Here is a 24704-nt window from a genome sequence, read left to right on the forward strand (position 1 = left end):
AGAGTGAAAGTAATAGGGTGGTTGTTATGGGGGACTTTAACTTTCCAGATATTGAATGGGAAAGCTATAGCTCGAGTTCGTTAGATGGGTCGGTGTTTGTCCAATGTGTGCAGGAGGGTTTCCTGACACAATATGTAGACAGGCCAACAAGAGGTGAGGCCATACTGGATTTGGTTCTGGGTAACGAACCAGGCCAGGTGTTAGAATTGGAGGTAGGTGAGCACTTTGGGGACAGTGACCACAATTCGGTGACTTTTACTCTAGTGATGGAGAGGGATAAGTGTGCACTGCAGGGCAAGAGTTATAGCTGGGGGCAGGGAAATTATGATGCAGTGAGGCACAACTTAGGATGTGTGGCTTGGAAAAGTAGGCTTCAAGGGAAGGGCGCAATTGATATGTGGAGCTTGTTCAAGGAGCAACTATTGAGTGCCCTTGATAAGTATGTACCTGTCAGGCAGGGAGGAAAGGGTCATGTGAGGGAGCCGTGGTTTAATAAGGAATTGGAATCCCTTGTTAAAGAGAAGAGGGCGGCCTATGTAAAGATGAGGCGTGAAGGTTCAATTGGGGCGATTGAGAGTTATAAGGTAGCCAGAAAGGATCTGAAGAAAGAGCTAAGAGCAGCAAGGAGGGGACATGAAAAGTCCTTGGTTGATAGGATTAGGGAAAACCCAAAGGCTTTCTATAGGTATGTCAGGAATAAAAGAATGACTAGGGTAAGAATAGGTCCAGTCAAGGATAGTAGTGGGAAGTTGCGTCTGGAGGCTGAAGAGATTGGGGAGACACTGAATGAATACTTTTCGTCAGTATTCATTCAGGAACAGGACATTGTTGCCGATGTGAATACTGAGTCACAATTAATTAGAATGGACGGCTTTGAGGTATGTAGGGAAGAGGTGTTGGAAATTCTGGAAAGGGCGATGGCATTTATCCTAGGATTCTCTGGGAAGCAAGGGAGGAGATTGCAGAGCCATTGGCCTTGATTTTTATGTCCTCGTTGTGTACAGGAATAGTGCCAGAAGACTGGAGGATAGCAAATGTGGTTCCCTTGTTCAAGAAGGGAGTAGGGATAACCCTAGTAACTACAGGCCGGTGAGTCTCACTTCTGTTGTGGGCAAAGTCTTAGAGAGAATTGTAAGGGATAGGATTTATGAACATCTGGATAGGAATGTGATCAAGGATGGTCAGCATGGTTTTGTGAAGGGCAGGTCGTCCCTCTCAAAGAATTCAAGAAGGTTTGTGAAGGTGACTAAGGAGGTGGACAACGGTAAAGCGGTAGATGTGGTGTATATGGATTTTAGTAAGGCGTTTGATAAGGTTTCCCATGGTAGGCTACTGCAAAAAATACGGAGGGATGGCATTGAGGGTGAGTTGGAGGTTTGGATTAGGAATTGGCTGGCTGGAAGAAGACAGAGGGTAGTAGTTGATGGTAAAGGTTCACCTTGGAGTGCAGTTACTAGCGGTGTTCAGCAAGGATCTGGTTTGGGACCATTGCTGTTTGTCATTTTTATAAATGACCTGGAGGAGGGGCTAGAAGGTTGGGTGAGCAAGTTTGCGGATGATACGAAAGTCGGTGGAGTTGTTGACAGTGAGGAAGGATGTGTCAGGTTACAGCGGGATATAGATAAGCTGCAGAGCTGGGCAGAAAGGTGGCAAATGGAGTTCAATGTAGGTAAGTGTGAGGTGATTCACTTTGGTAAAAGTAACAAAAAGATGGGGTACTGGGCTAATGGTCAGATACTTAGTAGTGTGGATGAGCAGAGGGATCTTGGTGTCCATGTACACAAATCTCTGAAAGTTGCCACCCAGGTAAATAGTGCGGTGAAGAAGGCATATGGCATACTGGCTTTTATTGGGAGAGGAATTGAGTTCCTGAGGTCATGTTGCAGTTGTATAAGACTCTGGTGCGGCCGCATCTGGAGTATTGTGTCCAGTTTTGGTCACCATACTATAGGAAGGATGTGGAGGCACTGGAACGGGTGCAGAGGAGGTTTACCAGGATATTACCAGAAGATCATATGAGGAAAGGCTGAGGCACTTGGGGCTGTTTTCATTGGAGAAAGGAAGGTTTAGTGGTGACTTGATAGAGGTGTGCAAGATGATTAGGGGTTTAGATAGGGTTGACCATGAGAACCTTTTTCCACGTATGGAGTCAGCTATTACGAGGGGGCATAGCTTTAAATTAAGGGGTGGTAGGTATAGGACAGATGTTAGGGGTAGATTCTTTACTCAGCGAGTCGTGAGTTCATGGAATGCCCTGCCAGTAGCAGTGGTGGACTCTCCCTCTTTATGGGCATTTAAACAGGCATTGGATAGGCATATGGAGGATAGTGGGCTAGTGTAGGTTAGGTGGGCTTGGTTCGGCGCAACATCGAGGGCCAAAGGGCCTGTACTGCGCTGTATTTTTTCTATGTTTCTATGACAGGGTAAATACTGAGAGAGTGTTTCTCCTCATGGGAGAGTCGAGGACTAGAGGGCACTGTCTCAGAATAAAGAGGTACCAATTTAAGACTAAACTGAGACGGAATGTCTTCTCAGAGACTTGTGATCCTTTGGAATTCATTGTTATAGAGAACTGTGGTCAGAGTCCTTATGTACCTTTAAGAGTGAGATAGATAGCTGCTTGATCAGTTGGTGATTTAAGGGTTATGGGGAAAGGGCAGGAAAGTGGACATGACAAATGTCACATCAGCCATGATCCTTGATTTGATTTATTATTATTGTCATATGTACCAAGACACAGTGAATGGTACTGTTTTCAGTGGTATCCAGACAAATCATACCTGGCATAAGTACATGAAGGTACTAAGACAGATTGCATAATATAGTGTTACAGCTACAAGAAGGTTGCAAAGAAGGATCAACTCTAATTTTTGACAGGTCGATTCATAATTCTGATAACCGCAAACCGCAGGGAATAAGCTGTTCTTAAATCTGTTGGCACATGTTAGCAAACATTTGTATCTTCTGTCTGATGGAAGAGAGTGGAAGAGAGTATAATCGGGGTGGGATGGGTCTTTGATCATGTTGGCTGCTTTACTGTGGCAGTGAGACGTGTAAATGGATTCAGTGGAAGGAAAGCTAGTTTTCAGAACGGACTGGGTTGTGTTAACAACTCTCTGTAGTTTCTTGCAGTCTTCGGCAGAGCAGGTTCCATGCCACGCTGTGATGCATCTGGATACGATGCTTTCAATGGTGCATCTATAAAATTTGGTAAAAGTCATTGTGGACATGCTGAATTTCCTTAGCTTTCTGAGGAAGTAGAGGCTTTGGTGTGCTTTTTAAACTGTAGCGTCAATGTGGATGGACAAGGACTGATCGTTAGTGATATTTACTCCTCAGAGCTTGAAGCTCTCTAACATCTCCACCTCAGCATGACTGACACAGATGGGAACTTGTTCTCCAATTCACTTCGTGATGTCAATGACCGGCTCCTTCATTTTGCTGACATTGTGGGAGAGATTGTTGTTATTGCGCCAAGCCACTAAGCTCTCTGCATCTTGATCCTATTGAATGGCTGAGCAGACTCAAGGGACCAAACAGCCTCGAGTGCTACCTAGAATTTTAACAAGGACCAGGTCAAAATTGGGAAATTTGGAAGTTCCACCAGTTTCAAATTTGAGAGTGATCATTCTTAGTAAAATAGCTGGATTTAATCATTACATAGGTGTACTGTCCAGTGAAGAACCACACTGTTCTTAAGTATACCATCGATGAAGAAAGCAATGATGAAACTAGATATGGAAAAACGACAAAACTTTTGCATTTGGAAAATGTGAATTTACAGCGTATACACTCAGACACTGTTTATTACCGTAATGGAACTTAACTGCTCCACTCAAGAAATTAATGAAATTTTACTGACACCAGGGATTAAAAACAAAGAAGCCAAAGAATGAATTATGTTAAAACTACATTGCAATTTGCCAAATCATCCTCTAAATGGTTGAAATTTTTCAAAAAGGATAGTAGTAAAGGAATAGGGCATAATAATCAATAAGCTTTTCACAGTCAGGAAGGAGTGATCGCAGGCAGAGTGAAACATAGCCTAAGTGAAACATGGGAAAGTGGAGGCAACACAACTAAACCATAATTCATTGGTTGGTGGTAGCTACTAATTTAACTGTCTATTTCAGTACATTAACTTCCTTCCTCCCTCCAAGTCATTAATACAGGATATATTGTTACTTTCAGATTGAAGGTAAATAGGGAAAATATTTACAGGCTACAAATTAAAAGACCATTACAAAATTTTAATAAGCAAATTAACAATTAAGCAATTAAAATAGAGGTGCCTGGCCAGGCAATGTGTTGTAATTGCACAATGTGGGATATGGTGGACCCCATTATGGTTCATAGTGACTACATCTGTAGCAAGTATAGATTGCTTAAGGAATTCTGGCTCAGAGTTGATGAGCTGGAGGGTGAGCTTTGAACACTGACACATCAGGGAGGGAGAGTTACCTGGATGCTGTGTTTCAGGAAGCAAACACACCCCTTAGATTAACTACCTTGAATTCGATCAGGGGGTGTAACTATCAGTGAGGCAGGTAGAGGGTTCTAGGAGGCAGTGCTGAAGGAATCTCAGCTCTTGAGCTTGTCTCATAGGATTGATATTCTTGTTCCCTGTGTGGATGAGAGTGGGGTCTGTAGGGAAGATGAGCTAATTGACCATAGCACTGTGGTACTGGAAGCCATTCAAGAGAAAAGAGAAAGGTAGTTGTAATTGGGGATAATATAGTCAGGAAAAATGGACACTATTCTGTTCGGCCAAGATCGAGAGTCCTGAAGGATGTGTTGCCAGCCTTATGTCCTGGTTCAGGATCTCCCATGTGCAGAGGAGCTTGGAGTGGGAGGGGAAAGATCCGTTTGTCATTATCCATATAGATAATAACAATATTTGTTGAAAGAGGTTCTGCTGAGGAAAAATGAGCAGCTAGGGTTAGGAAGTAGACCAAAAATGTAATTCTCTCGATTACTATCAGAGCCAAGAAGAAACTGGCACATGGTAAACAAGAGGTAAATGAGTTGCTCAAAGATTGGTGTGGGAGACACAGCTTCAAATTCATGGAACATTATCACCAGTACTGGGGAAGGAGGAAACTGTTAAATGGGATGGGCTCCACCTGAATCCTGCTGGGACCAGAGTTCTGGTGAACCACGTAATGACAGCTTGCACATAGGGCTTTAATCTAAACGGAGGGGGGGGGGGGGGGGGGTGTTTTAAAAAAATTCTCAAGGTCAGGTTCGTAGGAGAGTAGTCTGACACAGAACAAACGACCAAGAGGCGAGTCTGCTAGAATATGGGCATTTTATTCCCCGCAGCGTCGCCACAACGGGTCTGGCTTATACTCACTCTACATGTTACCAAAACTGGGAGCCGTCAGTTCTCGTAGAGCGGTTGCCAACAACCCACGCTCGGCGGTTAAACGTAACCCCGGAGCAGACTCACCGAACTGGAGACTTTTCCAGCTGATATACTCTTTTCCAGATATAAACATTCATGTGAACAGCAGAGCAAGGCTAAAAAACACATTCCATTCTGGTTACATACAGATAAGAAGATTCACACGGGACTAAGCAACACCTCCATTCCGGTTAGATTCACACATGTATTGGGACATAATTTTTAACCGTTTCACCACATTCCATTGCTTGGAATTTTACACCACATTCCACTGCTTGGCCCAATACATGTGTTACATTATGATTCACACATGTATTGGGACATAATTTTACACCACGGGGGGGGGGGTGGAGGGAAAGAGAGAGGAGAGAGCGCAGATGGGTTCAGTTCAAATTATGGAAAAAGCTATGAGGGGTGCTGGGGAGTTCAGCAGAAGTTTATTAAAAAGTTTCCAGAACAAGTAATAGGTCAGGGAGTATGTTAAAGGTCAGTAAACTAACTTCAGGCATAACAGATGAAGGGACAACAAGACGTTGGGGGGGAGGGGTAGAGAGTAAATGCAGTACTGAGGGTTTGTAAGTAAATGCACGCAGAATATGAAACAAGATAAATGAGCTTGTAGCACAGATTGAAATTGACAGGTACAATGTTGTGGTCATCACAGAGACACAATTGCAAGAGGATCAGGGCTTGGAACTAAATATCCAAGGATACACATCCTATGGGAAGGACAGGCAAATGGGCAGGGGGTCAGGGTTGCCTTGTTAAGAAGGAATTAAATTAAATCGATCACAAGAAGTGATAGAGTTGGAAGGTATAGAATCTGCATGGGTTGATTTGAGGGATTGCAAAGGAAAAGACCCTAGTGGTAATTGTGTACATGCCTCCTGGTAGTTGTTAGGATGTGGGACAGAAAATAATTTAGGATATAGAAAAGGCTTGTCAGAAAGGCACTCGTACATTAAGCATGGGGGACTTCAAATTGCAGGTGGACTGGGGAAAAAAAACAGCTTGGTAGAGGATCTCCAGAAAAGAAATGTTGAACGTCTGCAAGGTTTTTTGGAGCAGCTTGTTGAAGAGCCAATAAGACGACAGACAATTCTGAATTTTGGTGATATGTAATGAGGCGGGCTTGATTAGGAAATTGAAGTTGAAGGAATCCCCTATTGCGCAGTGACTGTAATTTGACAGAATTCGCCCTGAGAGGAAGAAGCTGCAATCAGATGAGACAATATTACAATTGTATAAAAGTAACTACAAAGACATGAGGGAGGAGCTGGCCAGTGATGACTGGAAGGGGAGCCTAGCAAGAAATCAGTGGAGCAGGAAGGGCAGGAGTTAATGAGGTTAATTTGGAAGACACAGCAGAAATTCATCCTAAGAAAAAACATACGAAGGAGAGCACGAGGCAACCATAGTTGATAAGGGAAATCAGGGACAGCATAAAAGGAAAAGGAAAGGCATTCAATGTGGTGAAGATCAGTGAGAAGCCAGAGGAATGGGAAACTTTTAAAAATGAGCAGCGGATCACTAAGAAAAAAGGAGAAGATAAAAGAGAAGAATAAGCTAGTTAATAAGATAAAAGAAGATTGCAAGATTTTTTTTTAGATACTTAAAAGGTAAGAGGGAGACAAGAGTGGACATTGGACCCCTGGAAAATGAAGCTGGAGAAGTCGTAATGGAAAAAAAGAAATGATGGAAGAACTAAGTCAGAACTTCTTTATTTTTCCTTTATTCGTTCACAGGATGAGAGAGTCGCTGGCGAGGCAGCATTTATTGCCATCCCTAATTGCTCAGAGGGCCAGTTAAGTGTCAACCACATTGCTATGGGTCTGGAGTCACATGTAAGCCAGACCAGGTAAGGATGGCAGTTTCCTTCCCTAAAGGACATTAATGAACCAGATGGGTTTTTCCGACAATCGACAATGGATTCATAGTCATCATTCGATTTTTAATTCCAGATATATTTTATTGAATTCAAATTCACATCACTTTCTGGATGTAGGTTTGCTCGCTGAACTGGAAGGTTCATTTTCAGATGTTTCCTCACCATACAAGGTAACATCTTCGGTGAGCCTCCAGACGAAGCTTTGGAAGCTTTCTGCAGTGGAAGGCCCTGGCGCCATTCCAGGACATCAAGAGACCCTGTCCTTGTTTCATTGTGGTTGGTGTGGGGGGGTGGGGGAATGGTATTTAAGTGTGGTGTAACAGGGAATGGAGGTGGTGCTGCGGAGGGCCCTTATTGCATTGGGGGGGGCAGGTTTAGAGCAATTACGGGGAATGAAGGTGATGCGGCAGAGGGCTCAATACTACAGCCATGTGTGACCACGTGATGAAACAAACTCAATACTCCAGCCACATGACAAAGTCCCCCTGCCCTCACCTACTACACCACCTATCTCAGCATTCAACGCATCATCCTCAAATACTTCTGACAACTCCAAACAGACCCCACTACCAAGAACATCTTGTCCTCCCCACCCCTCTCTGCTTTCTGCAAGGACTGTTCCCTCCAATAGTCCTTGGTTCATGCCACCTGTGCCACTGAACCCCCAGGTACCTTACTCTGCAAGCAGAAAAAATGCAAAACCTGCCCATGCACCTCCCTGTCACCTCCATCCAGGATCCCAGACACTCCTTCCAGGAGAGACAGAGGTTCACCTGCCTGTCTTCCAACCTAGTTTACTGCATCAGGTGTTCCCAATGTGGTCTTCTCTACATCAGGGAGACCAGATGTAAATGGCTCATCGAGCATCATAGCTGGGTCCACAGGAGTCGACCGGACCTTCCAGTTACAGCCCATTTCAATTCATCCAACCACTCCCTTTCCGACATGACCATCCTTGGCCTCCTCAATTGCCAAAACAAACCACAGCGCCGATTAGAGAAACAACACCTTATCTTCCATCTGGGCCTCTACAGCCTGGAGGACCTGACATTGAGTTCTCCAATTTCAAATAACCTCCCACCCCATCCCTCGACTCCCTTCCTGCCAATACTCCTTGCCACCAACAAGATTCATTCCTCCCATTGACCAACCAGGTTGTACTCTCTATCTGTCTTCACCTATCCCCACTTCACCACCCTGCTGCCTCCCTCTTCACCTGCAGCTGCCCCCACACCCACCCCCAATCCTGAAGAAGGGTTACACGTGAAACATCAATTTCCACGCCTCCTGATGCTGCCTGGCTTGCTGTGTTCTTCCAGACTCCTGTCTGTCTACTTTGGATTCCAGCATTTGCAGTTTTTTTTGTCTCTAAGAAAGGAGGGAGGCAGAAGACAGGAAACCACAGGCAGGTTAGCCTGACCTCAGCTGTTGGTAGGATAGTGAAGTCTAATATTAAGGATGAGAATGCAGAGTATTTGGAAGTGCATTGTAACATAGGGCTGAGTCAAGGGAAGGTCATGCCTGACAGATCTGTTAGAATTCCTTCAGGAGGTAATGAGCAAGTTAGACAAAGGAAGCTAGGGGACATGATATATTTGGATTTCCAGAGGGCCTTTGACAAGGTACCGTACAGGAGGTTGCTAAATAAGTTAACGTGATATTAGGGGCAAGATACTGGCAATGATAGAGCATTGGTTAACTGGCAGAAGGCAGACAGTAGTGATAAAGGGGTTTTTTCCAGGATGACAGCCAGTGACACGTGGAGTTCTGTAGGGGTCATGTTGGGACCATAACTTTTCATATTATACATTAATGATCTAGATGAAAGAACTGATGGCATTGTTGCTAGGTTTGCAGGTGACAAAGAAAGATGGAGGGACAGGTAGAGTTGAGGAGGTGGGGAGGCTACAAAAGGATGTGGACAGATTAGCAGACTGGGTAACGACGTGGCAGATGGAATACAACGTAGGAAAGTGAGAGTTTGTGCACTTTCATGGGAAGAAAGCTTAGACTATTTTCTAAATAGGGAAAGCCTTTGGAGATATGAGACACAAAGGGACTTAGGAATCCTAATTCAGGATGACCTTAAAGATGGTTTTAACACGCAGATTCAGTTGGCAGGCTAAAGGAGGAAGGAAGGCAAATGCAATGTTAGCATTCATTTCAAGAGGGCTAGAGTACAAAAGCAGAAATATACTGCTGAGGCTGTATAAGGCTCTGGTCAGACTGCATGTAGAATATTGAGAGTGGTTTTTGGTCTAGTATCGAAAGGAGAACGTGCTGGCATTAGAAGGGTCCAGAGGAGGTTTATGAGGATGATGTCAGGGATGAAAGGCATGTCATAAAAGGAGCTGTTGAGGACACTGGTTCTGTACTCGATGGCCTTTGGACGGCTGAGGGGCTTCCGATTAAAACTTACAGAATACTGGGAAGTCTGAGTAGAGTGGAGGTGGAGAAAATGTTTCCACTAGTAGGAGGGGCGAGGACCCCAAGGCACAGCCACAGTGTGAAGAAACGACTCTTCAGACCTGAGATGAAGAGGGATTTCTTCTGCCCAGTGGGTGGTGAAGCTGTGGAAATCTTGCCACAGAGGGCTGTGGATGCCAAGTCATTGAATGCATTTAAGACAGAGATAGTTGGGTTCTTGGTTAGTAAGGGAATCCAAGATGCAGGGAGAAGGCAGGAGATTGGAGTTGGTAAACACATCAGTCACGATCAAATGGTGAAACAGACTTGATGGGCTGAATAGCCTAATTATGCTCCTGCATCTTATAGTCCAAATGAGATGTGAAAGTAGTATGGAGGAATTCATTGTGGCCTTTGAAATCTTTTGCAAAAAGGCAGACTTTCTAATCAGCTAGAGACTAGTGCAGATTCTGAAGGAATTATGGGAAATAATGTGGAGCATGAAAACATTGCAGAGTTATGACGATCAAATCACTGCAATTGGCAGTTTGTCTGATGATGGACTGATCAGATCCAATGGTCAGTATGAGGCCATTGGTTCCAAAGGACAACTGTCAAAAGTGAATACTAAAGTCAAATATTTACCAGAAGGGGCTAGTCAATGGAGAAATGCAACTCTCAATAGAACAGAGCAGGCCACTGGAAAATACAAAAGCTAGATGAATATGTCGGATGAGGGTCAGGAGATTAGGCCCATGGATTGGAAACATGAAGTACAAAGATAGAAGGCAAGTGAATGCAATAAGCTGAAACAGTGGGTCCGGGAACGAACATGCTCTTGGAAAGAGATCACCACCATACAAATAAATCCTAATAATAGGAGAGGGAAGGTTAAATAGGAGCAATCTGGAAAGAGATAGAAGGCAAGAGAAAAGGTGCAGCTTTAATAAAGACAAGAAATATAGTACAAAGCAGGGATGCCAGTAGGGGCAGAAGTCAATATGATTGGGAAGACGCAGTGGCCATGGACAAATCAGAAGACAAGTAAAGGATTCCAAACAACAAGAAATACAAAGCTGGAGAGAATTTGGGGTGTACTTCTTATTTTTCTCTATTCTTTACTGAAATGAGAAAATACATATTTTAAGATCAAGGACTGAAATGGTTGCTGCATGGTTTGAAAGCAAATAACTTGAATTTAATTGTGAATATTGTCAGCACAACTATGGATTAAAATGTGGTCACGGACAAACTGGTGCCAAGGGATTGTATTTAGATAACTGGCAATAAGCTGATTAATTTGCGGACTGGTGCCCAGTTATTGATAACAAAGGCCTTCTGCTTACCTAAAGGAAATGTGATTGGTTCTTGGGTAGCTAAACAGCTTGGGGCCGAGAACAAGATTCAGACAAGTGATCATTTTGGGAAGACAAATCAGGACAGGAATTATACACTTAATAGTAGGGTTCTGGGGAAATGTTGCTGAACAAAGAGACCTTGGCCAGCAGGCTCATTGTTCCTTGAATGTGGATTGGAAGGTTTGTATTAAAAGGGAGAGACTGAATAGGCTGGGGCTATTTCCCCTGGAGCATCAGAGGCTGAGGGGTGACCTTATACAGGTTTATAAAATCATGAGGGGCATGGATAGGGTGAATAGCCACTTTCCCAGGGTAGGGGAGTCCAAAGCTAGATGGTGAGAAGGGAAGGATTTAAAAGGGACCTAAGGGGCAACGTTTTCATGCAGAGGATACTGTCCTATATGGAATGAGCTGTCAGAGGAAGTCTGGAGGCTGGTACAATTACAATATTTAAAAGGCATCTGGATGAGTACATGAAAAGGAAGGGTTTAAGAGGGACATAGGCCAAACGCTGGCAAACAGGACTGGAACAATTTAGGTTATCGAGTCAGCATGGACAAGTTGGAGGGAAAGGCCTGTTTCCCTGCTGAACAACTGTATGACTACTAATTCTTATGAATAGTCATTCCTGTTAGATACAGAAACCTGGTCCATGCTTCCTGTCAACCTGAGTCAAGAAGACAATAAATTGCAAAATGTTGCATACCTTTTAAAATCTTTAACTTTTGTGACTGTTGCACGAATAGTGGGGCTTGATTTCCAGCGTCCTACCTCAGTGAGTCGTGACAGTACACAGAGGATCGGATTGAGTATAATTAGCCCTATCATATAGGTGGATATCACAGAAAATGTGCCCCTTAATGGGACCAATAAGACCAAAGCAAGGGGAGTAGCACAAGATTTTGAAGAAAATATTGGTGGATCAAAATATGAATAGATTCATTGACGACAGGAAAAGGAAAGTTTGGAAGGTTTTTTAAAGCAATAAATGCTAAAAATTAAAGCTACATTTCTGCAAGGGAGATCAGCCATAGAGGCAAGTGATTTTTTTGATTTTGAAACAAAAAGGCACCAAATGCAATAGGGATACTTTGGAAACTAAATAAGTGTGAATATGACCTCTATGATGCATCTGAGTTTGGTGCTTTTCAGTAAGATCTTCCTGGTCTAATAATGCCTCTTCTTCCTCAGGCAGCTCAGGAAATTTGGCATGCTTATAAAAGGGCCCTTACCAACCTCTACAGATGCATCATGGAAAGCACACTGTCTGGGTGTATAACAGCCTAATATGGCAATTGCTCTGCCCAGGACCGGAACAAACTGTAGGAAGTTATATGCACAGCCCAGACCATCACGGAAGCCAACTTTCCAACCATGGACTCCATTTACACGGCTTGCTACCACAGAAAGGTTCTTGATGATGTTGGTAGCCTATCACACCCCAGTGATGATCTCCTACAACCTCTTGTCAGGCAGAATATGGAAGCCTGCACACACGCACCAGCAGGTTCATGAACAGCTTCTTCCCAGCCGTTATTAGACTGATGAATGGATTCTGTCGCCTCAAATAATGCCGACCACGCTAACATTGCTCTCGCCTAGTGCATTCCTGATGAAGTGCTTATGGCCAAAACGTTGACTCTCCTGCTCCTCAAATGCTACCTGACCTGCTGTGCTTTTTCGGTGCCACACATTTCAACTGTTGACTCTCCAGCATCTGCAATCCTCATTTTCTCCTAACCCTGTGCAATGTAACCCATATGTCTACATCTTTCTAATATGTACATCCTTACTTACTATGATCTGCCGTACTGCTTGTGAACAAAGCTTTTCACTGTACTTTGGTACACATGACAATAAATCAGGTCAGTCAGTCATATTAAAATTGTGTTGTCTTCAGTTAAAATTAGACACTGCCATCTTTTCCTGGTGCATCAGAGGCAGCTTTCAGGCATCTTTATGAAGCAAGCAGATTATTTTTGTGGAGTGGGCATAACACATTTGAAAACATTGTCAATAAATGGGCTTAAAGCAAAATTTAAAATAGGAAGTCAGGCGTTTTGAACTTCCAAGCACATTGTAGAGGAAAGCCGGCAGAATGGGCCAAGCATTGTCAAAGGAGGGCCTCAAAAAGATGCCGCACCTTCCAAAACTGAAATGCAAAAATTACAAAGACTAATTAAACAGCTGAATTGGCTGGATACCAAACAAGGCCAAAATCCAATTTTAAAGTATTAGAACTACGTACAGCTATGAAAATTTCCAAGGAGGAGGATATTATTCAGATGAAACACCGCACTTTGAAATTTCCATCATTGGAAGATGTCAGGAACATGACGCTCGGTGTTTTAGTGACTTGTCCTTTGCAAATTTCTGATGGGTTCTTAAGTGGATGACAGCTTATGATTTTTCTTGTGGAACTTGGGATCTAAAGGGATCTGGAAAGTAATAAATGGTATCGTGGTGGCAGAAACCGTCGCTCTTGGTCAGGTGACAGATAAGGCCTTTTTCTTATGAAAATATTGTGAGAATTCATCAATGAAATGCATTGAATGCTACATTGATAAATCAGGATGGAATATTGTTATGATCCAGCTGAAGTTACTACTGGATAAATCAGATTCAGGACAGGAAATGGCTTGATAGACCACCTTCTTGTTTGTTTTGTTTCTAACAACGTGCTGTCTCACTGAAACGTATGCAGTGTGCAGATTTTGATTTAACACTAAAGCAGAAATTTATTAACAAAGGAAATGGAAGATAGTCTGGATTGCCCTATTGTATCTGCTTACAAAACAAATGCAAAGATTTTTAAACCTACAGTAACAGTATAATCCCAATAACGCCAAAACCAGTTCTTTATACATTGAAAAGATACAAAACAGCATTTCTATAGTAAATAAAAACAGAAATAACGGCAGATGCTGGAAATTAGGAATAAAAAAAAAACAGAAATTGCTGGAACAGCTCAGCAGGTTTGGTAGCACCTGCAGAGAGAAATCAGAGTTAACATTTCAGGCCCAATGACCTTTCCTCAGAACTGATGGTAGCAAGGAAAATATTGGTTTTTAGGCAGAAGATAGGGTGCAGAGAGGGCGAAAGGAGTAAACAATAGGTGGAAATAGAGCCCAGAGAGAGAAGAATGGCTGCACGATGGCTCAGTGGTTAGCGCTGCTGCCTAACTGCACTAGGGATCCAGGTTCAATTCCAGCCTCAATCTGTTTGGAGTTTACACATTCTCCCCATGTCTGTGTGGGTTTCCTCCGGGTGCTCCATTTTCTTTCCACAGTCCAAAGATGTACAGGTTAGGTGAACTGACCAAGCTAAATTGACCAGTGTTCACGGATGTGAAGGTTAGGTGCATTAGTCAGGGGAAATGTAGAGTAATAGGATCAGGGAACAAGTCTGGATGGACACTCTTTGGAGGGTCGGTGTGGACTTGTTGGGCCAAATGGCCCATTTCCACACTGTAGGGATCCTATGTTTCAACAGTTGGACAAATGAAGGAAAGGATAATGATCAGGCTGGGAGGGTGAACAGCTATGAATGTGGATTATTGGCTACCAGTGGGTTGTGTGTAATAACAGATGATGTGATAAGGCTTGGTGTATGGGAATAGAGGGAAGGACATGGGACAGATCAGGCCCTAAAGTTGTTGAACTCTATATTCAGTTTAGAAGGCTGTAGAGTTCCCAAACGGAAAGTGAGGTGTACTTCAAGCTTGTGCTGAGCTTCACTTGAGCACTACAGCATACCAGAGACAGAGATGTTGGCCAGGGAACGAGGGGGTGTGGTTGAAGTATTGAGAGTACCCAAAACATCCCCCGCACAGTACACAGAACATCACATATTATATTCACACCAGAATGTAGAATCTAATACTTCAGTAGGCTTATGCCACTTAGGACTTCAACTTTTAGCTTGTACCAGCAGATGCTTCTTTCTGGAACTGTCACACACCTATTTAGATGAAAAGTGACCACATTCCCACAGGGCTGCGCTCTCATTCCAGTGAGATGACTGATGGTAGTTTAACTTGAGAGTCACCACACTTCAGGCAAGAGCTAATGTTGAGAACACAGGATCTTCATGATGACCTCAGCCAATGTGGGATATAAACCTGTGCCTCTGACAAATATAACCCCAACCAGTTTAACCTCTCCTTATACATCAGTCCCAATATCCCAGGAATCAGTCTGGCAAAAGTGCATTGCGCTCCCTTTTCAGCAATAGCATCCTTGTGGCCAGACAGGAATTAAAACCTTCACTTAGAGCTGCTGTAATTTCTTCCCTCACCTTAACAAAAGCCTGGATTACAAATATTACACAGTCTCTTACTTGTCCACACTCTATAAAGCATTCGTAGTAATGCTTTTTCTTTCCCCCAAGCACATGAATAATTTTCAAACTATATGATTGGAGAATCAAACTCCATCTAAACAATTGTAAATTCTTTACTCGAAGATTAAAGAAAATCAAAGGAGTGTGGTTCATATAGACTCAGTTTCATCCATATTATTGGTGATGCTTTGGTCAAAATATTGTAGATCCAATTCAAGACGCTGTCTCTTTTTCAACAGCTGAATCTTTTTGTTCATATTCACAGTCCATGTTTTCCAAAATAAAATATGAACAGGCTACTCAATCCTCATCTTGCAGTAAAAAGGCATTATGGCATGTCTGGCAAAATTTGACTGTATCTTTATGTAATCCTGCTCAAAATAAATGCTTTAATGTTTTATTTTGTACTTTCCTGATACCTACATCAGCCGCAATTATAATTTTGTGTTCCAAATTTCACTATAATACTCAAATAGAACTGTCATCTGACCACTGACCATTCCTCATTGACTCGTATTTGAGGTGGTCTCACTTTTCTCATTAAGATTTTTTTCTTCAAATAATAACACTCCGGTATTGTTTTTTATTGAGTTTCTGAGCAGGCTGCTTTGTCACAATTTGTAACACTTTCAATCATAAATATGTTTCTTACATTTCTATTCAAGAAGATGAACTAAACATACCATTTTCTTTTCGGCCTTCATCTTTTGTAGTTACATTTTTCAAAATTAAATCCAGTAACTGAATTTCCAGATTACTATATCTTCCTGTCTCATAGACACCTTTCCTTCTTGTTTAGATAATGAACCGGTGATCCAGTCAGGACAAAATCAGGAAGCAGTCCAGGAAGTTAAGATTTCAGGCTCATTTACCTCTACCACTCTTGGTGAAGCTAATACTTTTGAATCAGCCAGATCATTTTCCAGAATAAAATCAATTCCCCCCATAAGAACTTGTTCCATTACAAATAAACTATCACTTTTATAAAGTCAATCTTTAATCCAACTCTATATAAATGAGACTGATTCATAACTTCCAATATTTGCTCCTTCACCAACCCCTCTGAAGACAAGTAGCATCGTCAGCCAACATCAGAGACTTACTTGCTCCAGTATCTCTCAATACCTGTTTAGCAGGCTTTCCGATTTAGAATTCAAGGTTAATAGTCTAAGGACATGGGTTCAAATCCTGTCATGGCAGAATCTAGAATGACCATGTAAACATTGCCGATTGTCACTAAAAAGCCATCTAGTACACTCAAAAACTAGGAACTCCGATTTCTCTCTCCATAAATGCTGTCAGGCCAGCTGAAAGAAAATCAAGAGTCATCTTTTCAAATCCAATGACTCTTCTTCAGTTTGGAAGAAGTTTCATTGGACTTAAAGCATTGCTTTTGTTTCTCTCATCGCTGCTGCTAAACTTGCTGAGTTTCTCCAGTAATTTCTGTTTTTGTTTCAGATCTCCAGCATCTGCAGTTATTTGTTTCAGTGCAGTATATCAACGTTTGTTTTGGATTCTTTGGAAGTACTTACTTAATCCTCTGTTTAGGAGCAACTGCTGGAACCTGATTCACACCTTTCCATGTTCAAATCAGGAGTTTTGATATCTGTTGCAAGAAAATAAGAAAAAGAAAATCTGTTGCAAGAACAGCCATTCAGCTCATTAAAAATTGCTTCCCCGACTTTTACTCTCTCACTCTGTATTCATTTTACTGCTTTGACAATGGTTTTTGATATTTTTAGCCAGTTTATCCTACCGAGCAAAATATTTGAAGTCTGAAAATATGTTTCATAACATTTATGTCAAATGGCTTAGTTCGTTTTACAAAGCTAAAAACAATATAAATGCAAGGTCAGCTAAAGGATCCAGCTGAGTCCGCCACAAGGATCTGTGCTGGGTGCACTACTTTTCATCATTTATATAAATGATTCAGATGTTAGCATAGGAGGTCTCTTTAGTAAGTATGCAGATGACACCAAAAGTGGAGGTGTAGTGGACATCGAAGAAGGTTAACTCTCAGTACGATGGGATCTTGATCAGTTGGGCCAATGGGCTCAGCCGTGGCAGATGATGTTTAATTTAGATAAATGCGAGCTGTTGCATTTTGGAAAAGCAAATCAGAGCAGGACAGGTACACTTAATGGTAAGATCCTGGGAAGTACTGCTGAACAAAGAGACCTTGGAGTGCAGGTTCATAGCTCCTTGAAAGCAGAGGTGCTGGTAGATAGGAGAGTGAAGGAGGTGCATAGTATGCTTTCCTTTGTTGATCAGAGCATTGGAGGATGATTTTCAGAGCAATAAAACAGAGCTGCAGGGTGGTTTGCCTCCCGCCCCCACCCCCCTCACCTGGGGACCAGTGCATCTGCAGCAAGGGGAGAGCTCCAACACCTGCCTAACACCAGCCTGTACAATCAAAGCTGTTAGACTCTTCCTTTGCCTCATCTTCCTGAGTCAGACGAAAAATTGCGATGGAACTAGAATGAGGCTCCCCATTGGCTTACTGCAGTCCACATGGCCAGGGGGCAGGCCAGCCATCTGTCAAATTATGTGCTCACTATAATATGAGAGACAGGTTGGAAGTGGGCAAAAATACGATAAGTATGTTTTATTTCACAAGCCCCCTTGAAATACCACTGCCTGGGGGCTTGGAGGGGCTGTAAAATTCATCTGCTAATCCTTGACAATATTTGAAGAATTGGATACTCACTAATTGCCTGTAGAATTGAGCAGCCTGCCCACATAACTTGCATAGTTTCTGAATCCTTCCCAACTTTATTTAAGCCGTGATGGGCATTTTATGGTCGATTTGTACCCCCTTACTTTCATCTCAATAACACTTGACAACTGCCTCATGGTCTTTCCACTACCATTCTCAACGACCATAGAGCATACCAAAACAGCTCCGTTCCTCAATCATGTACAGAGGCCTGTAAAATAAAAATACTCAGGCTTGTATAATTCTCTGTTAGCAGTCCTTTCTTCTAAGTGTAAAGCAGTAATACTTTACAAAATATAATAACTTTATGTCTAATCGTGGCCAGTTCTTCAATTAAAAAAATCCAGTTTCTGAAATAAATAAAAAAGAAATCAGAATTTAACCCTAATAAAATCAACACACAAAATGTTAGACAGGAAAGGATTAACCAGCACATTTCCATACAGTACTGATGCTGTCTATATCAAGTCCAGAATCTCCCTGCCTTCTAGATCTCATGACCATTCCAGAAAACAAAATATCCACCAAAATTAAGGGGTAAAACAATTCCACTCTGCTCTCCAAGCACATTAACTACATTGACCATGACCTCTCACATCATGCAAACTAGGCCACAAGAGCAGTCCAAGTTTTTCTTACATGACGCCCGGATCTCCTGCTTGAATTGCTGCATTCCATATAGTGATAGTTCATAAATTGTGTTAATCTAGATAATGACTGAGAATCAATTATGGAAAGGAAACATATGTTCAAATCAGGATGGCATTAATACTTGAAGCTGAAGTGATGCGATATCCACAACTTTGTTGTACTTGTCCATTCCAGTGATAGAGGTTGCAGGGTAGGGAGGTCTTGTTCGAGTAAACTCACAATGTTGCTGTACTGCATCTGATATGTTATATATTATACATCCTGCAGTCAAGGAGAGTCTGTAGTGGAGGGATTACATTGATTCCAGTAACACGAGCACTAACCAGGCAAGCTTGTTGTCCTGGACAGAGCTGACTTATAGTGTCCTAGAGAAACAGACCCTTCAGTCCAACTTGTCCATGCTGACCAGATAACCAAAATTAACCTAGTCCCATTTGCCAGCACTTGGTCCATATCCCTCTAAATTGGCCCTATTCATATACCAAATTTGATGCCTTTTAAATGTTGTAATTGTATCAGCCACCACCACTTCGTCTGGCAGCTCATTCCATTTTCACACCACCTTCTGCGTGAAAAGGTTGCCCCTTAGGTCCCTTTTAAATCTTTCCCCTTTCATCCTAAACCTTTGCCCTCTAGTTCTGGACTCCCCCACCCCAGGGAAAAGACCTTGTTTATTTACCCTATCAATGACCATCATGATTTTATGAATCTCTATAAGGTCACCCCTCAGTCTCTGACACTCCTGGGAAAACAGCCCCAATCTATTCAGCCTCTTCCTCTCGCTCAAGCCCTCTAACCCTGGCAACATCCAATAAAATCTTTTCAGAACCCCTTCAAATTTCACAACTTCCTATAGAAGGGAAACCAGAATTGCACACGATATTTCAAAAGTGGCCTAACTAATGTGCTATACAGCCGCAACATGACTTCCTGACTCCTATACTCTGAAATATTATTTTAGCTTCATCCATTCATGTGAGTGGGTATTCTGTCACACTCCAGTTCCGGATCTTGTAGATAATGGAAATATTTTGAAAGTGGAGATTACGCAGTCATCACAGAATACGGTTTCTTTGTACTGCTTTTCAAGATATGAACTTTGGCTTTTCCCTTTCAGTCAGAGGCCATTTGATTAAATTCCACGAGTTGAGCACATAATCTAGTCAGGCCCAGCAGTGTAATCGCTGCACTGATAGAGGTACCAGTTTTCAAACAAAGGTCAAAGCCAAATCCCTTCTGTTCTGTCTATTCTATATTGATATTAAAAAATCCCACTGCGCTACTCGCTTCTCCTGGTAAGCTGGTCAATATTTATTCCTTGTTGGATCTACACTCATCCAGATATGTGGGGAGTATTCCATCACACTCTTGATGTATGCCTTGTAGATGGTGGACAGGCTATGGGGAGTCAGGAGGCCAGTTACTTGCTGCAGCATTCCAAGCTTCTGATCTGCACTTGTAGCCAATATATTTATATAAATATATTGGCTACATGACTAGTTCAGTTGAGTTTCTGATCAGTGGTAATACCCGGGATGCTGAAAGTTGGGTATTCAGTGATGGTGAATCCATTGAATGTCAAGAGGCTATCGTTAGATTCTCTTACTGGAGAGAGTCATTGCCTGGCACTTGTGTGGCCCGAATGTTAATTGCCACTTAGAATCAGAGTCCTCCAGCACAGAGACAGGCACTTTGGCCCAAATTGGTCTATGTATTTTTAATTTGTTCAAATGCCTTTTAGATGTTGTTAATGTACCTGCCTCAACCACTTCCACAGGCAGCTCATTCCATATGCGTACCACCCTCTGTGCCCCTCGGGTTCCCTTTTATTCTTTCCCCTCCAACCTTAAACTGATATAGTCCTTGATTCCTCAACCCTGGGGGAAAAAACTGAATGTATTCACTCAGAGAGAGTACACACTCAGTCTGAGGTACCCCTCAGTCTCCAACGCTCTGAAGAAAAAAAGCACTAGCTTGTCCAACCTCTCCCTATAACTCAGACCATTGAGTCCACGGAACATTCTTGTAAATTTCTTCTGCACACTTGCCAGTTTAATAACATCCTTCCTATAATGGAGGTGTCCAAAACTGAATGCAATACTACAAGCGTGGCCTCACCAACATCCTGTACAAATGCAGCATAACTTCCCAACTTCTATACTCAATGCCAAGAGTGATGAAGGCCAGTGTGCCAAAAGCCTTCTTTATTGCCCTGTCTACCTGGTACTCCATTTTCAGAGAACCATGCACAAGAAATCCAAGGTCCCTCTGTTCCACTACACTCCTTAAGACCCTACCATTCACCATGAAACTCCTACCTTGATTTGACTTTCCAAAACACAAGGCCTCACACTTCTCTATATTAAACTCCTTCTGGCAGTTCTTGTTCCAGCTGCAATTTCTGAGAACCTTTCACACTGTCCGTGATCCCGCCTATTTCAGTGTCATCAGCAAACTGACTAATCATGCTTTGTACATTCTCATCCAAATCACTGATACAGATAACAAACAATGATGGGCCCAGCACCGACCCCGGAAGCACTCCACTTGTCACAGGCATCCTTCCACTATTATCCTCTGCTTCCTACCATCAAGCCAATTGTGTATCCAATTTGCCAGTTCCCTCTGGATTCCATACGGTCTTACCTTCCAGAGCAGCCTACCAGGTGGAACCTTATCAAAGGACCTACTGAAATCCATATAGACTATGTCTACCACCCTGCCCTCATCAACCTTTCTGGTCACTTCATCACAGAACTCTAACACATTTGTGAGGTATGATCTCCCACTCACAAAGCTATGCTGACTACTCCAAATCAAACCCTGTTTTTCCAAATGCATGTATACCTTATCCCTCAGAATCTTCGAGTAACTTATCCCCCATAGATGATAAATTTACTGGTCTATAGTTCTCAGGCTTTACTTTGCAGCCCTTCTTGAATAATGGCACTTCAGTCTTCCGGGATCTCACCCGTAGCTAATGATGATGCAAAAATATCAGCCAGGACCCCTGCAAGTTGTTCTCTAGCCTCTCATTGATCTTGGATATATCTGCTTAGGTCAAGGAGATTTATCCACATTCACACATTCTAATATATTCAACACCTCCTCTACTGTGATATGGACAGTGCCCCATACTACCCAGTCATATTGCATTTTGACATGGATTGTTTCTGTATCTGAGGAGTTGTGAATGGTGATCAACACTGCACAATCATCAAGCATCCCCATTTTTGCCTTGATGATAGAAGGAAGGTCATTGATGAAGCAATTGAAGATAACTGGATTAGGACACGATCCTCAGGAATTCCTGCAAATATGTACTGCAGCCAAAAAGACTGCCCTCCAACAACTACATCTATCTTCCTTTGTACCAGAGCAAAGCACTGTCCTGCCAATAATTGAGAGGAGACTGATGGGACAGTAATTGACTGGATTGGATTTATTCTGCTTTTGTGTACAGTACATATCTGATTTTTTTCCATATTTTTAGGTAGATGCCAGTGTTGTAGCTCTACTGGATTCACTTGGCCAAGGGCACACGCAAATGGTAAGTACTTAGATTGCAATATTTTTGGCACCCGTAGCTTTTTCAGTATCCAGTACCCCCAACTGTTTCTCGAAATCAGGTCGTCAATCGAATTGGCTTGGCCTTATCTTTGCTGTGCTGGGCTCTCCCATTATTGACAATGAAATATTTGTGGAACTTCCTCCTCCAATGGGTGTCACAGGTGATTGCTGGGTTTGCAGCAAACTGTGTTTTCACAGAGGTTTACATGCTTTACAAACATGATTAAACAAAATCTGACAATGAGTGATGAAAGGAGGTTTTATGCCAAGATAACCAAAATCTTGAAAAAGAGAGGCAGATGTTAAGGAGCATATTAAAGGAGGCAAAATAGTAGAGAGGGGAAGAAATTGAAAGAACAAATTCCAAACCTGAAAACCGAACCACCAACCCAGAGTGATTAAAATTGGGAATGCTAAAGTTCCCAACATTTGCACAGAGATTTCAGAGATCTGTAATCCTAAAGAGACCATAAGACCTCGGAGTGAAAGCAAGGCCATTCGACCCATTGACTCCACTCTGCCATTTAAACATGGCTGATGGGCATTTCAACTCCACTTACCCACATTCTCCCCATAGCCCTTAATTCCTTGCGAGATCAAGAATTTATCAATCTTTGCCTTGAAGACATTTAATGTCCTGGTCTCCACTGCGCTCTGTGGCAATGAATTCCACAGGCCCACCACTCTCTGCCTGAAGAAATGTCTCCTCATTTCCGTTCTAAATTGACCCCCTCTAATTCTAAGGCTGTGCCCACGGATCCTAGTCTCCCCGTCTAACGGAACCAACTTCCCTGCGCCCACCCTTTCTAAGCCATGCAGTATCTTGTAAGTTTCTATTAGGTCTCCCCATAACCTTCTAAACTCTAATGAATACAATCCCAGGATCCTCAGCCGTTCATTGTATGTTAGGCTCACCTTTCTAGAGATCATCTGTATGAAACTCCGCTAGACACACTCCAGTGACATTAAGTCCTTCCTGAAGTGTGGACCCAAACTGGATACAGTATTGCAAATGGGGCCTAACTAGAGCTTCATAAAGTCTCAGAAGCATGTCGTTGCTTTTATATTCCAACCCTTGGAGATAAATGACAACATTACATTTGCTTTCTTAATCACGGACTCAACTTGCAAGTTAACCTTTAGACTAGAGACTACAGACAGATGGACAGAACTCCACTTTCCTGTATCCCCCTATAAACATTGACTCCCCTGAAGTCAATTTTTAAATGAATCAGCCTCCAGAGTTTTCAGGGCAAGAGAATATCATAGACTAATAATGCTTACAGAGAAAAATATCCTCTTCATCTCCATCTTAAAAATGAAACCTCTTTTTCTTAAACTGCATCCCTAATTCTAGCCTCTTCTACAAGGTGAATTGTCCTTTCAGAATCCACTCTGTTACGTCTCCTCAGGACCTTACATTTTCGATTCTTCTTCCTCATTCGTCTAAACTCCATCAGATAAAGGCCCAACCTGCTTAGCCTTTTCTCATAAGGTAAGTATTTCATCCAAGGAATGAATCAAATCAACTTTCTTTGATTCCTTCTAATGCAATCATATCATTTTTCAAATTGGGAGACCAAAACTGTACATAGTATTTCCAGATTTTACCTCACAAAAGCTCAGTATAGCTGCAATAAAAGTTTGCTACCTTATATTCCATACCCCGTGTTATAAGCACCAAAATTGCCCTTGTCTTTCTAATCATGTGCTGGACCTGAAAACTAACTTTTTGAGATTTGTGTACCAGGAAACATAGATCGCTCCGGATTGCACAGTTCTGCAATCTCCTCCCTTTAAACAGCATACTGTTATCTATTCTTCTGGTCAAAGTTGACAAGTTCATATTTTCCTACATTAAATTCTATCCGTCAATTTTTTTCCCTACTCTGTCCATATCCTTCTGCAGGGTTCTCCATCTCCTCTTAATTATTACCCATCTTAGTGTCATTGGAAAATGTAACCACCATACATCCAAAACAATAAGATGGACTGTAAACTGTTGAGGCCCCAGTTCTGATCCATGTGGTACTGCATTAGTTGCAGCTTGCCTTCCTGAAAAAGACACATTTATCCCTACTTTCCTACACTTATTTGGCATTCCACCCATAGCAGTCTCCCACCTCTAGCTGATGCCACTCCCAGCTGGCATCATACTTCACTGGAACCCAATTCTCCAATCTACACCTTATCATACTTACCTTGTGTAAGGTTTCATGGCAACTGTCAAAATGGTTGTCAGGGCCCTTTATTTTCAGGATATGGCAGCTGAATATTGTGAAAAAGGGACATGGTTTGCTTTCTTCAGACAGTTCGGTGTGACAAAAGAACTGTCAGAATGGAAGTATGAGTCCAGCTTTCTGTGGGAAC

At 42.4% G+C, this 24704-nt stretch overlaps 2 protein-coding genes across 8 annotated transcripts in view; one reads left to right on the forward strand and one right to left on the reverse strand.

The window, feature by feature from the left end:
- Positions 1–24704, forward strand: part of LOC148139747 (uncharacterized) — a 126843-nt gene that overhangs the window by 61538 nt on the left and 40601 nt on the right. For all 3 annotated transcript variants that reach the window (XR_015753419.1, XM_087980254.1, XM_087980255.1), the window contains exon 3: positions 22258–22314. Coding sequence is in view for 2 of the 3 variants with exons in the window: in XM_087980254.1 (XP_087836380.1) it covers positions 22258–22314 (57 nt within the window). In the remaining variant the exon portion in view is untranslated. The remainder of the gene's footprint in view (positions 1–22257; positions 22315–24704) is intronic.
- LOC122540450 (tumor necrosis factor receptor superfamily member 5-like) overlaps positions 1–24704 on the reverse strand; it is a 210596-nt gene that overhangs the window by 49322 nt on the left and 136570 nt on the right. Inside the window, exon 1 of one of the 5 annotated variants that reach the window (XM_087980249.1) lies at positions 16930–17003. The exons of 3 other annotated variants lie outside the window; for them this stretch is intronic. The gene's annotated coding sequence lies outside the window, so the exon portion shown is untranslated. Of the gene's footprint in view, positions 1–16929; positions 17004–24704 lie in introns of those variants that run through there. One more of the 5 variants, XM_087980250.1, reaches the window with a different exon arrangement.

Source organism: Chiloscyllium plagiosum, unplaced genomic scaffold (genome assembly GCF_037043375.1).
Source record: "Chiloscyllium plagiosum isolate Xiang-an unplaced genomic scaffold, Cpla_swu_hap1 HiC_scaffold_37, whole genome shotgun sequence".
NCBI lineage: Eukaryota > Metazoa > Chordata > Chondrichthyes > Orectolobiformes > Hemiscylliidae > Chiloscyllium > Chiloscyllium plagiosum.